This window comes from Engraulis encrasicolus, chromosome 15 (genome assembly GCF_034702125.1).
Source record: "Engraulis encrasicolus isolate BLACKSEA-1 chromosome 15, IST_EnEncr_1.0, whole genome shotgun sequence".
In the NCBI taxonomy this organism is placed as follows: domain Eukaryota; kingdom Metazoa; phylum Chordata; class Actinopteri; order Clupeiformes; family Engraulidae; genus Engraulis; species Engraulis encrasicolus.
Window position 1 is genome coordinate 21,864,486 of NC_085871.1, and position 14,767 is coordinate 21,879,252.

The 14,767-nt window shown below is 43.2% G+C and overlaps 1 protein-coding gene across 1 annotated transcript in view; it reads right to left on the bottom strand.

Moving 5' to 3' along the window:
• Positions 1-1,667: 1,667 nt before the first annotated feature.
• ppfia2 (PTPRF interacting protein alpha 2) overlaps positions 1,668-14,767 on the bottom strand; it is a 368,722-nt gene continuing 355,622 nt past the window's right edge. Inside the window, exons 28-33 of the mRNA XM_063217227.1 lie at positions 13,491-13,588; positions 12,714-12,889; positions 12,094-12,162; positions 10,287-10,434; positions 4,933-5,024; positions 1,668-1,767 (exon numbers count right to left, since the gene is read on the bottom strand). Of these exons, the coding sequence (XP_063073297.1) occupies positions 4,966-5,024; positions 10,287-10,434; positions 12,094-12,162; positions 12,714-12,889; positions 13,491-13,588 (550 nt within the window). The 3' untranslated portion in view covers positions 1,668-1,767; positions 4,933-4,965. The remainder of the gene's footprint in view (positions 1,768-4,932; positions 5,025-10,286; positions 10,435-12,093; positions 12,163-12,713; positions 12,890-13,490; positions 13,589-14,767) is intronic.

The following is a 14,767-nucleotide window of genomic DNA, read 5'->3' on the forward strand; positions in this document are numbered from 1 at the left end:
CATTCTTTTGTACTGCTTTTGCTACTTTGCACAAGACTGTTGGAGAGTAAAACTGCCATATTGAGGGAAAAAAAACAGCCTACTGTAAAAGACCACACATGCATACATTTGACATTACTTTTTATTGACAATGAAAATTCAATTTGATCACCACATAGTTTTGACCAAAATACAATCAGTAATAAATAAAAAAAATGGACACAAAATAAAATGTTCTGTTTTGTATTTCAGTTTTTTTTGTTAAAGTTTGTTTTTTTCTTTTCTTTTTGTTCTCTTTCTTCGTGCAAAGCAAGGCGATGTAAGGCCAGGGCCCAGTTGCACTCACGGGCGGAACTGAAAAAAGTCAGAACAGACAGGAGGGGGGTCAGATTAAGAGGGCGGACCGACCCCTGGCGACTCCAACAGAAACCAAAAGAGTCAACAGTTACACTTAAGTTAGTCACAGCAAGCAACAGGTTTTTTTGTCTCTTTAAAATCTGGATCTGGACTTCAACATTATTATTATAATTTTTTAAATATCTTTTTTTTTGTCTTGAATACACACTCTACGTTCACTATGAGCTAAGCAGTCTGTCCTTTTTTGTTTGTTTATTTAAAAAACAGAAAGGTTATTCTTTTTGTCCTGGCTAGCAGTTGAGCTTTGGCAGGTTGAACACCAGTTGGAAACCGCCAGGTGATGTGAGAGTTCGTAGCCAGCTGTGCGTGACTTTTAGAAGTGAGTGGTTCTGTCTGAAGTTGCAGTGCAGGTACTGACGATCCTGTAGTGCGGAGGTGTTCATTCCATGGTGTGTGTTCCACGTTTTGGCTGGGTCTTGAAGGCGTCACGCAGCGTCACCTCGTGGTTCCTTTTTGCAGTTTGTTGGCTTTCGAATTATCTATGTTGAGAACTTAACAACCTTCTTGTTCTCAACATGTGGTTTTGGGTTTGCCTCAGAGATGAGAGGAGGAACTGTACAAGTGTTCAAAAAGTTGAGGAGAGTTTGAACAGAGTGGCAGGTCCTAGTGCTGAGGAGAGGATTCTAGAATGCTAGGTTTGTTCTAGAATCTTTGGTGCCTTGAAGTCTTTCTCCAGGGTTCTAATTTTACTTGCAAACAGCTATGTGGGCGGGGGACAAAAACTCAAATGAAACCAAACTACATCTTTACAAAATCATCATATTGATGTGGGACAAGAGAAACATTGAAAGAGCAGCATCTTTTTTTTTCGTTTCGTTTCTTCTACCTCTCACCTTCTCTCTATTCTTTAAGACTAGGAACATTGTTTCCACAAACTTTTGAGTATGATTTATCGATCAGCCCCCACCCCATTTCATTTTTTTAATATAGATGTGTGTTCGTATATATTCATATTTATATTAAAAACAGCATATTTATATTCATTTACAGATAACCTACACATCTCCTGTAGAAGAAATCACACAGTACGTATTCTCAACAAAGATATGGTACATGTAAAAGGTGGAAACGGCGACTGGTGTGGGGTCTTGTGGTCTGAAGATAATGTTTTAGCACCAGATAGGGTGCCCTGGGCTGTGGACTTGGCTTGTTGTAAGTGTGGAGGGGTGCGGGTGGTGTCAGGGGGTGGAGGCGACCCACCTCCACTTCTCCCACCCTCCCATTCCCCCTATGCTCTCCTCTCCCGTAAAGAGAGTGCTTCTTGGCAGTGTGTCACATCGGATATTTTTAGGTTTTTTTAAGATCTCTCGTGGCTGATTGGACCATTGGAGGTTGGCATTGAGGCAAGACTCATGTGTTGACGGTTCAAACCTAAAGGACAGAAAAACAGGCGTGAGTTTAGAACATGCTTCATGGTGTTAACAACTCGACCAAATGGTTATTCAGTGTGGATGTGTGTTTTAGAGTTCTCAACGGGCCTGAAAATGTCAACCCGACCCTACCCGGCCCGTGGCTTTTAAAGCCCGAGCCCGATAATACCCGACACATCACTGGAATTATCTAACCGAACCCGGCCCGAGGCCCGAAGTCGGGGGTCGAGTTTCCCCACGTTATCCTATGGAGAATGACGGGTTGTGGTGGGTCTTTAAGGGCACTTATGTGCAGTAAATTGCATAACCCACTTAAAAACCTAGTGAAAAGATATTTTCCACAATAGAAACATAATATAAAATGGGGAAACTTACGTTCTTGCTATTTAAGCAGAATCATCCACAGCGCGATTTCAATAACCGCCTCATGCTTCACGGCAACAACAATCCACCTTTTGTTTTGACTTCTAAATGTATACATGCCTATAGGCTTACTACATTTCCATCCCGAGTGTCTGATTAAATGTAGGCTACGTGAAGTTGCCCCTCCCTCCTTGTTTGTTCATATGCGCGGATGAGATGGAAAGCCTGGCTGTGCCAAACATTGTTTAAAAGTTTCATCAAATTTTGGTCGGCACACAAGGTTTTGGACATAGCCTACTAATTTCTAGTGGCACCTGGGCTACGGTTGATGCATGGATAAGCCATGTAGCAAAAAAGACAGATGGCCTAGGTGAGAGGATGAGATCTTCCTCGGCTGGCGAGCGCTCCCATGTGTGTGCGCGCCTTTCCTTCCCGACAGTTGCTTACAAGTCGAAAACAGCACGAAAACAGCAAAGACAATGTGTTATTTCATTCAAACAGGGCCTACACGCTCCAAATAAAACATTGGCTGGGGGGATTTTCAACCAGACCGAAGCGCGAGCAGACAGTCAGTGTGAAAAGTCAAGTCTACCGGAAAAATCGCCGTCTTCGCTGCCGCTCGCTTACCATCGGTGCACGAGCCATTTAAATAGTGAAGTGGCATATCGCAACAGCACATGCGGATTAGCCAAATTATATGCAACAAAGTCGCCAACAAAGCGTGGATTTAACGTTTAATACGCATATGCCAACGTTGTGTGAATACGGGGAAAGGATAGCCTAATTGGAAAGCCACTGTCCTTTCCATATGTAGCCTAGTAGAAGACCGCTTCGGCTTCGTTTCACCTCATAAGCATAATTTCCATGCACTGAATTTGCTGAGACTACTAAGCATAAAGTTAGCGATCAAACTAAAAATAGGCCTATTGGTTGTTGTCATTACAGTATTAAATAGGCTACTATGGCTGTTGTTTAAAATAGCCATTGGATTGCCAACCGTCCCTTGTATTAAGAAACAAAAGTATGGTTCCATGAGCTGACATGGGACTCAATATCGTTAAAATTGCATCTAAGATTTTTTTTCCCGTTTTTATTCGTTTGCGTAATTGTAGCCAGTGTAGTTTTTCTGTGCGTTCTGTCAGGACCTCATCATCATCGCTGTGATGTCATGTTTGTTTTGCGTTCCGTTACCTTGTGATTTACAAATTAAGCACTGCGTGCAATGTTGCATGCAGCAGCCTGCCAGACCTTTGTTACACATTTAGATATTTAGATAGATAGGCCTAACTTTACTGACCCATCAAGGGGAAATTCGCCATGATTCACGGTAAACAGCAGAACTGATTTTTTTTTTCACTGGGCGGAAAAGATTGAGCCCGCGGACCGAACCGACCCAAGCCATATGCTTATATTTTCGACCCGAACCCGGCCCGAACCCAAGGGGCCCGTCGGGTTTGTCGGGCTGACCCGACCCGTTGAGAACTCTGGTGTGTTTCAACATGAAGCAGTTTTAGATATTTTATTGGATGGAATGTTCTGGGCAGAATGCCTAGATTATTACATTATACCTACAGAATTACATGTTTTTATTAATGTAATATACACGTGGTAATGTATTACGTATGGCTATTTACCCACACAAGTTAAAAACAGCTGCAGCTACTGTAGTCTTTAACCTGAATTCATGCTACTGTGCAATACCTCTGTGTAAACATTTGGCCAATAAAACACACGTTAGCATATGTATACCCCTAAGCTAAGTTCAGCATGCTTAATCACTAAAGCATACGTTTCAACTTGATGCAATTTTAGATATTTTATTGGAATACTCTGCGCAGAAAGTATATATTATTACATTATACCTACAGCAATACATGTTTAATTCATGTAATGTACATGTGATAATGTATTACATCTGGCTATTTACTCACACAAGTTAAAACACCAAAAAATAAACCAAAATAAACAAAAAAATATGTTTAACAATATTCCCATTAGTTAAGAACTGCATTCTATTTCATCTGTGAACATTATACTGACTAACAGACCTAGACTAATGGTTGTGAAAGGGTATGGACAAAAAAAATAGTGTGGCACAACCCATGTAAGGAGGGCCTTGGCTGGAATATGCCAGCATATGGGGGGGGGGGGGGGGGGCTTTAGAAAAAAAGAGGTATCGCACACCAATAAAGTCTTTCTTGAGGTGCTGGCTTCCTGAGCATATAAATGTTAAAGAAAAAGAAAAGAATGCCGCACACTCTGCTCCATGTTTTAATGGTGAAGTGACGTTTCGGCCGTCTGGCCGGGGGGGCCTTGCCATGGTAAAGTTTGGGAACCCCTGCACTAAAGCATATGCAAGTCAGTCAGTGGAGCATATGCAGCTGAGCTCTTGGGCGCTACACATTAGTGTTCTAAGCTGGCATATAACACATGTGGCCCAATGAGGTTGGCAGCTCTTGAAAGCCATCTCGTCGTTAGCGTTGGCTTCGCTAAGTCCCTCTGGGACACTACTCCTGACCTGGCCAGATGGGAGCTGGAGTACATAAGCTTGATATGATGACAGGCTCAGTCAAAGCATCTTGTGGTGAAAAGTGAAAAATCTTCTGAATACCATTGAATACACCTATTCAACTGCATCTCAAACTGCGAGTCGCTGTCAGACCCGTGGTTATGTGGCCCTTAGGTAGTGGCGATGGAAAAATGTGGCCCTCCTTATCATAAAAGTTGCCCATCCCTGTTCCAGGTTGTAACTTTTTTCTCTTTTTCTTCATATCTACTTATGCCGAATTAGTATGACACTCACAGCTCAGAATCCCCCTGTGGTCCAGTGTAGGCTTCAGCAGGAATAGGTCCTTATCGTGGAGCTGTCCAGCCGCTGCACTGCGGAGGGGCCAACTGCAGGGGGCGACAGACACAAGCACACAGTCAATAGCTATACAGTATTATGGGGCTTGTGCACTGGGGACTGGAGTTGGTGTTTTTTTATGCACATTACGATGGCATTTTTGTGATGTACATGTATAGATATGCTACTATACTTTTTTTACACACAAAAGTATGTACTCGGTCTCTCAAAACATCTCACACACACATTCACACTTCTACTTACCATCATACTATACCTTGTCACACACAGACATACACTACATGCACAAACCATATATACATACGTACGTACATACTGTACATACATACATACATACATACATACATACATACATACATACATACATACATACATACATACATACATACATACATACATACATACATACATACATACATACATACATACATACACACACACACACATACACACATACAGAACATACATACATACATACATACATACATACATACATACATACATACATACATACATACATACATACATACATACATACATACATACATACATACATACATACATAAATGTAGTCCACTCCATACTTGTACAAACATCACAAGTGGTTAGTCAAAATGGCACTGAGCCAGCCAAGCCAAGCCACGCCCACTCAGCTCAGCCCAGCGGCCCTGAGGTGAGGTCACAGGTCAGGGTCACCTATGGAGTGAGTGCGACCACCAGGGGTCAGGAGGTCAGGAGGTCAGGTTAATCTCCAGGACAGCACAGAGAGCGAGAGAGACAGTGAGGTGTGTAATAGAGATGAGAGGTAGAGAGAGGATAAGTAGAGAGAAAGAGAGAGAGGGGGAAGGAGAGATAGTTGTGTGATAGACTGACAAAGAAGTGATGTATGTGAGAGAGAGAGAGAGAGAGAGAGAGAGAGAGAGAGAGAGAGAGAGAGAGAGAGAGAGAGAAAAGTGTGATAGACTGAGAAAGAAACTATGTGTGAGAGAGCAACAGAAAAATAGTGATATAGAGTAAAGATGGAGCAAGATAGCGAGAGAGAAATGGGTATATGGGGTCTAGAGTCCAACAACACGGAGGGGGTAGAACACACCAGAACAGAACTGAACAGAACCGTTAAATGAGAACTCTGGCCAGAATCTGAGAAGACTAAGGGGTGTCCAGTGGGAACATTGAGCTGCAGTAAGAAACCTGAAGGATATTCCAAGAACATGGTTTAGTGATAAACCTACAAGTAGATAGCCCACATGTATCATTTGAAAATAAGGAATCCATTCTTTTGTATTAGATGATTTACCACTGTCACAAGGTTAACTTCATCTGAAGGTTAACTTCATCCCCCTGGAGATTCCGGTTCTTGTTGGCTAGTTCAAGCCAGCCGTTGAGCCCACACTCACCCCTCTAGGCCTTAGAACCGTACAGGCCTTTAGATAAGAAGAAGCATTCCTGGCCAGTACTCTCTTTTAACAACAAAAAAGGGCAGGTAGAACAGAAATGTGGCACAGCTGTTAATTCATATGGTTTTGTTTTCAATCCTATCAATGTTGGTACATGAGCATCCTGGAAAATATAGAGGAAATTATGTTGATAAATTAGTGTTTAAAAAATAATTGTGTTGATTGATGCATAAGTCTGTCTGGAACGATTGTGCTGGTGCCCATCTTTGGGTAGGGTTGGTTAGATGCCTTGCTCAAGGACACCCCAGCCATGGATGAAGGTGCTAGTAAGGATTTGAACCTGCAACCCTCTGATCCAAAGGCCAGTGGTCTAACCATTGAGCCATGGCTGCCCTCAAACAAAGCTCCTTACCAATGTGATAGATAGAAAAATAAAATAAAAAACTATAGTAATCTCCTCTTCTAGACTTCCCTTTTCCTTTCTGCGGATCGGAAAAGCAATATGGCTGAGGAGGAAGTTGTCCACAAGCCAATCAAATGGCTCTGCAAGCACAACATGGCGCCATATTGCTGACTTCACACACAACAAAAGTTCTTCCAAATCCCCTTGAAAAAGGGAAGTCTATGGAAGTCTTGGAAACAGAGATATGTATTGATCGTGTCCCTCTGAGTTGAGAGAGAGAGAGAGAGAGAGAGAGAGAGAGAGAGAGAGAGAGAGAGAGAGAGAGAGAGAGAGAGAGAGAGAGAGAGAGAGAGAGAGAGAGAGAGAGAAGAGCTGACAGAGGGAGATAGGGGGGAACTGCACATGAGACTTGGGGATGGGGTTGGTAAGAGATTGGGACAAAGGATGGGGGCAGAGCTGTCAAAGAGTAAGTAAAAGTAGTCTATAAAGTAGAGCCCCTGCTACATTTCCCATCCAACCAGCCCAGAATCAGCTGATCACGATGAGACCTCAACACAGATGCACAGTAGAGTTTGCAGTGTTAAATCAAAACTTGGAGAGTTGGACCAAATAGTAGAGTGTTAAAATACTGACTGCCAAAAATGCAATAGTACTTTTCAAAACACATGCATTGAATGCCAAAATTGTACAAACACTGGATGGAAAAAAATCCTTCAGTTGATTAATGTGGTTAAAAAAAAAAAAACTTTTGGCGCTGCAGCCTTCATCAGGGTGTGAATTGTACAAACACGTTTTGATGTTTTTGTTCTATACTAAGAGACTTGGTATGTGTGATTTTGGTAATGCTATGATGAAAAAACTGGTGAAATACTTGGTGGAAAAGTTAAAATCTAGTAAACACAAAAATGGCTACATCTACATTTCAAGGAAAAACTGTGATTTTGCCCAAAAAAAGCAATTGTTTAGTTTACCATAGGAACAATCCATTTGCACCCTTGGGTACCTCAGTGTCGTCTTTCAAACAAGCCATAGTATGCGAATGTGATGTGGTGAAACATAAAATGTGAAGTGGTTTAACAGAAAAAAGACAAGAAAATAATATATGATTAGTATTGCTGGCATTCTAACCAAAATTCAGAAACAATCACTACGTTTACATGATGCTTTTAATTCCGAATTAATAATTCAGAGCTAAATAGTTCCATCGAGTATACTTTGGTCTTTCCTTTAATTCTGAATTAAGAGGTGTTTACATGACGTTTTCAAAGCACAATTAAGCTTTCTTCAGAATTAAATGGAGTTCATTCCGAATTAAATGTCTCATGTAAACGTAGTCAGTGTGGCAGTCAATTGGACTCTCTAGGTGTTGAAGTGACTCCGCAAAACTCACTGTGTATTCACCTGTGATGGAAGGAAAATGTGGCAAAGTTTTTACTTTAACTTTTACCTTCTGACAGCTCTCCATGAGGTGGGGAGAGTTGGAGGGGAGAAGGGAGAGGAGGGGCAAATACAGTAACTACCCCATGGGGCACCTGATGGAAGTACAGTATATACCTGACCTTGGAACCAGTCCAAGTACATGTCGTCTGGACTGTCGTCCAGAACCTCATACAGGACTGCCCAGCCGCAGCCCAACACCACCAACATCAGATCAGACCAGAGAGAACAACAGAAACACAGAATGAATGGATGTGGCATGTGACAATGCTGTGTGAGTGTGAGTGCGTGTGTGTGCACGTGCATATGTGTGTGTGTGTGTGTGTGTGTGTGTGTGTGTGTGTGTGTGTGTGTGTGTGTGTGTGTGTGTGTGTGTGTGTGTGTGTGTGTGTGTGTGTGTGTGTGTGTGTGTGTACATTATGGTCTAATTATCCATAAGGGCCAGTGGCAACCCAGGGGCACGAAACAATTAGGAAGTTAGGAGGCACCATGCCACACAAGCCTTACAGATACTGTATTGTTGATCAAGGGGGCATCTGTGAAGTACATATAATGCGTGGGGGCACCACATATACTGTGTGTGTGTGTGTGTGTGTGTGTGTGTGTGTGTGTGTGTGTGTGTGTGTGTGTGTGTGTGTGTGTGTGTGTGTGTGTGTGTGTGTGTGTGTGTGTGTGTGTGTGTGTGTGTGTGTGTGTGTGTGTGTGTGTGTGTGTGTGTGTGTGTGTGTGTGTGTGTGTGTGTGTGTGTGTGTGTGTGTGTGTGTGTGCGTGCATGCGCGTGCCCACACGTATGTGTTGTTATTTGATATGGTAAAGGTGAAAGTCATTCACTCTGTTTTATTTGTGTGTATCTGCATTTCTGTCTGTGCAATCTGACTTTCTAAGGTCAGTGTTGGTGTGTGTGTGTGTGTGTGCGCGTGTGCGTGCGTGCGCGTGCGTACATGTGTTGGTATTGTGCATGGTATAAGGTGATAGATAGCCTGTGGAGATTGTGGAGACTGCAGTATATGCACACCTGCATACAAATGTGGCCTGCAGTGTTTCAATTCAGTTCTGCAGTCAGGGCAGGGCCACTCTGATGTAAATGGGACAAAGGCAGGGCCAGATTAAGATGGCCTGCTGAGGCCCCAAAGGCTACAGGTTGCGGTGGGCCCCCTGAAGTCAAATTTCGCGACAAATTTACATAGCGTCATATTCACGAGCTAGGGAATCTGTCTACCAATTGTATTCAACATGACAGATGAAATGTTCAATATGACATCTAGTCACAATTCTGCAATTTTTCACTTTTGGCCAATTGGGGGTTCCCTGGCAGGTGGGGGCCCCTAAGCTGCAGCCATATCTAGCCTGTGCGTTAATCCGGCCCTGGACACAGGGTATCACACCGTCTATTCTCAACACTACTGCCGCACACATTACTATTTATGAGACACAGAAGTGATTTTTTTTCTGTACGTTTACGGCATGGCACTGATGTTATGTGTCTTGATTGACATGGACTGGAGAGAAAGCAGTAACAAAGAATGTGAATGTTCTGAGTGAACTGTAAGGACACACAATCACATCATATTGATCAAGCCATATATATATAGATTTCAAGACATATAGTTTACTTGAGTAAGAATAATATGAGGGAACTGTGTGTACGTGTGTGTGTGTGTGTGTGTGTGTGTGTGTGTGTGTGTGTGTGTGTGTGTGTGTGTGTGTGTGTGTGTGTGTGTGTGTGTGTGTGTGTGTGTGTGTGTGTGGGCGCACGCATGTGTGTGTGCATGTGTGTGTGTGTGTATGAGGCTTGCAACTACACCTGCACAGATGAGACTGCAAGTGTTGATAAAAGCCGATTTGTGTGTGTGTGTGTGTGTGTGTGTGTGTGTGTGTGTGTGTGTGTGTGTGTGTGTGTGTGTGTGTATGTGTGTGTGTGTGTGTGTGTGTGTGTGTGTGTGTGTGTGTGTGTGTGTGTGTGTGTGTGTGTGTGTGTGTGTGTGTGTGTGTGTGTGTACGTGTTTGCACATTTTGATATTGGCGAGAACTGAGGTGCAGTTAACACTCCTCACCTTCGGGTGGCAGCCTGCTCCGGTGGCCGGAGGTGGTGGTGAGGCGGAAGCCGGCGGGTAGCGTCTCTGCAGAGCCAGGCATCATGCTTATCCCGTGGATGTCACGTGGGGGAAACTGTTGCCTCCTCCACGACGCCCCACGGTACTCCTGAACAGCAGAGAGAGAGAGAGAGAGAGAGAGAGGGAGAGAGAGAGAGGGGAACAAATAGTAAGAAAGAAGTATAGGTGATATGATCAAACACTAGCGCTAGAGACACATAGGAGGCGAAATAAGAGGTGGGATTCAGTGTTCAGTGTTCTGACGGGTCAACCATCATCAGGTCGTCGGGGCGAATCAAATGGAATGGAACAGTTATGTTGTTGATTTGATTGACCACCATAGGCCACAGAAACTCGCTCCTCATTTGCATAATATTAAACTTGGTTTAATAATTTTGCTTCACTTTGCTCCTGTTTGCTGGCTTTCGCCTCCCTCATAGGAATGAATGGCGAAGTTCGCTTCACTTGGCCAAATTGGCGTCTATGTGTCCCTACCGTAAGATAGAAATAAAGATATACTGTATGGGCAATGGAAGAAATGAAGGCACACATGATGAACTCTAGAAGAAAAAAGAAAAAGCTCTTCCCTTCAGCATGGATTACAACTGTCACTTCACATTAGCCCAGCTAACAGTCATACTGCGCACACTCTCCTCTGCCTCGAAACACTACATTTACATTTACCACATCCTACTAGGTGTAGGGTCAGACAGAGGGTAGATGACCGGGGAAAAGGATGAGAGAGAGAGAGAGAGAGAGAGAGAGAGAGAGAGAGAGAGCAAATGGAATCTATCCTTGACAGCTAAGCTTACTAGATGGAGAGGTTGAGTGAAAGTGTGAAAGAGACACACTCAAAGAGCTGCAGAGTTCAGAAGGTGAGAGGGAACATTCACACAGGTGGAACACAATAGAATAGACTCAGTGGCAGTGACAGCCAGAGGAGAAAAACTGCACAGACAGAGGCAGGACGAGCGATGGAAAGTTAGAAGCATAAAAGACGTGATGTTTCAGGAGATGATATGCTGTAGACTGTAGGGGTGTAAATCACAGCCTCCACAATGATTCGATTCAATATCGCTTTCTTAAGGCAGCGATTTGATCATTTCCAATGCTTAAGAATGTCCCACGATACGATTCAATTAGATTAGATTTTTTCCAATTAGTCTTCCACTTCCATTATGTTTGCCGCCAGCGGGTGGCGCTAGTTTACTAGGCTACCTTTGTTGTGGATTGAGAGGTTCTCATCCATAGAGGTAGAAAATAACACTAGAGAGGACACAGCAATTTGCGACAGCACTGGGAAATGGCAGCTGGAGCTTCCCAACTTCCGTAGGTAGTGTAGGTACTTTCAGGCAATGCAAGTCAATGGAGAACACGCCCACCCATGTCAAGAAATTAACTAAAACTGTGTAAATATAAAGTAACACTTTAATCAAAGACCACATTTGAAATGTCAGGCTACATATCTACTGAAATCATATGAGCCGATAAAATACATTTAAAAATCAAATAATATATTTTATGAACATAGTTAGCAACACACTTCAACTAGTGTCCTTGTATAGTGTGTTGATGGACATTTTCACACGATTAAGCCATTTTTGACAGAGGTGAGCCTCGTTCTCCGTTAATTTCCATTTCTCTGATCTACCTCCAGATAATGGCCGCTACAGATTGCCGTAAAAGGGGGGGCGGGGTCCTCTCTAGTGTTATTTTCTACCTCTATGTTCTCATCTGACTTCACGATGGCTGACAGGCGCTCACTCACCTCATCCATTCTCCTCTCGGTGCCCAGAGCCAGCAGGTTGTTGTACTCTCTCTCCAGGATCTGACGTGCCTGTAGTGTAGATGAAATAAGTGCCTTTCAGCTCTTCATCATGCTGATGTGCTATTGTGACCACACACACACACACCGTCCCTTGAAATTCGGAATCGTCCCGTATTTAGAAACAAAAGTACAGTACCGAAACCGAAACCGTAGCCGAAACAGGATGCAATTTGGGTTAAATGCAGGAAATACAGACCCAGAAAGAAGTCAGGCTGTTTTCATCTGTCTGTGTGTGTGTGTGTGTTTGTGCATGTGTATGTATCTCTAACCTGAGTGTTTTGATTGGGTATAGTAGAGCCAGGCCGTTTTCATCGATGTGTGTGTGTGTGTGTGTGTGTGTGTGTGTGTGTGTGTGTGTGTGTGTGTGTGTGTGTGTGTGTGTGTGTGTGTGTGTGTGTGTGTGTGTGTGTGTGTGTGTGTGTGTGTGTGTGTGTGTGTGTGTGTGTTTGTGTGTATCTCTAACCTGAGTGTTTTGATTGGGTATCTGGAGTAGTAGAGCCAGGCTGTTTTCATCAATGTGTGTGTGTGTGTGTGTGTGTGTGTGTGTGTGTAACTCTAACCTGAGTGTTTTGATTGGGTATCTGGAGTAGTAGAGCCAGGCTGCTGTAGTCAAAGTTGTCGTCGAGGGCGATGAGGCCACCGTGGACGCCGCTCTCCAGCAGGATGTTGGCGTAGTCCCTCAGGCCGATGCTCTGCACCCAGCGAATCACACGCTCATTAGTCCACACCAGCACGTCTGGAGAGAGAGAGAGAGAGAGAGAGACTGTCAATATAATATTCCGGTAGCAGAATATCGTTCCACATATGTAAACGGAATATTCAGAATCTTGTTTAAAACTAAATACTGACAATATTCCATTTGACACTAGAGTACTCTATGCGTGTAATGTAGCCACACTTCATTATTTCAGTTTCCTCTTTTGTCCAACATGGCATCAAAACAATGCGTATAAATAACATACCGATTTGAACTACTCTCGCGTGTGTGCACCACGACACAACTCGAGCCTGGTGATGTGAAAAAAAAAAACAATAGGAAATGTATATGTCCCGGGTTCTCAAAAGGAGAATAATAGAGTCAACTCTCTCTATGGGAGGTCCTCATTGTATGAGATATCCACAGAACACCATACAATCACATACATACTGCGAGGCCCCATCATTGGTGCTCCTCCAGACAGCATAAATTCGACTGACGAGAGAACTGCTTTTCTGCAGCGTTGTAGAGCACGAGTTAACAAGAAAATGCAGAATGCACACCTTTCATGATGCCAGTCTGTCTGTTCTCGCCACTTGCTGAAGTGTGAAGTGCAGTGTGAAGCGTGTGTTCTGCTCACCTCTCATCTCGTGCTGGCTGTGCTCGCGGCGTCTCTCCAGCTCCTTCCTGTCGTAGTTCAGCTTCTTCAGGCCCATGATGCCATACTGCAGACTCGTTCTGCAGCAACAACATTGGGACATGCCGTTAGATCTCACCTCAAGAATGTCTGAACGGCCAAACCGCTGTGAGCAATAGTAATCCAAGTGTGATGGATGGTGCATGGGATATTTGTCTACTACTACATCCAGTTTGATGCTGCTGGATGCTTTCCTAAACCGTAATAAAGTGTAAACTGTGTTTTCTGTGCAAACTTGCACAGTTGGTTTGTCACAGTTGCTGTGACATGTTGGTGACCTGTCATGTTGGTTGATGGCCTGCAGGTGGCAATATTTCCCTGTGTTGTTATTACAGTTGTGCAGCAGAATACATTACATTTCATAGACTTTTTTACACAAAGTTTTGGGCACTCATAATTATCCATGATTATAAAATAATTATGACCTTCTAGAATGAAAAGCTGCTATCTGATCCAGAAAGCTTTCTAATGGTTATTAGTTAACCCTGAACAAACTTCCCTCCACTTCATATCAGGAATTTCTTCTTAGGTTCTACCTCGGTGACCTAAAACTGTTTAAATGCACGCCTTTACACTGTTTAACCCCCTGAGGTCTAAGGCCTTTCAGATGTTTTTAGGCTGCTTGCACCACCCTGACATTTTCAAGTATTTTCAACTAACAGTAAGCATCTATGCAAAAGTGGAATATATGGTTGTATTGTGAAAAGCCTGACAAGAAATAATCTGAAAGAAACAAATGTGTTGGCTGCATAAAAGTAAAAAGGGCATTTAGAAATGTTTTGTTGTTTTCATACAAAATGCAAAAAAGAAACACTATGTCATGTCACTGCCTGTCTCATTTGAATACTAATGAGATAGGTGTGAAAAACCTCTAATGGCCCACACCCCCCTGTCAATCTCCATGTGCTCTGATAGCACACACCCCTGTCACTCTCTTTGTCCTGTGGCCAAGTGAGCAGCATGGCTGTGTTTATCCTAGATGAAAGGGGCGTGTTGTCACCTCTGAATAGCCACTCAAGCACCAGTACTTTACATGTGAATAGCTATAGGTGTGGCTGCTACAGGCAGAGAGTACAGAATATTCAAAGATTTCTTTTCACTTTCTTTAAATTGGGCCAGCTATATAATTTATTTCATATATATATATTTGAAATCTGGAAGGTCTGAGGTGTGACTTATAGGTGTGACTTATATGTTTCAATGACGAAAACCCACAGAGT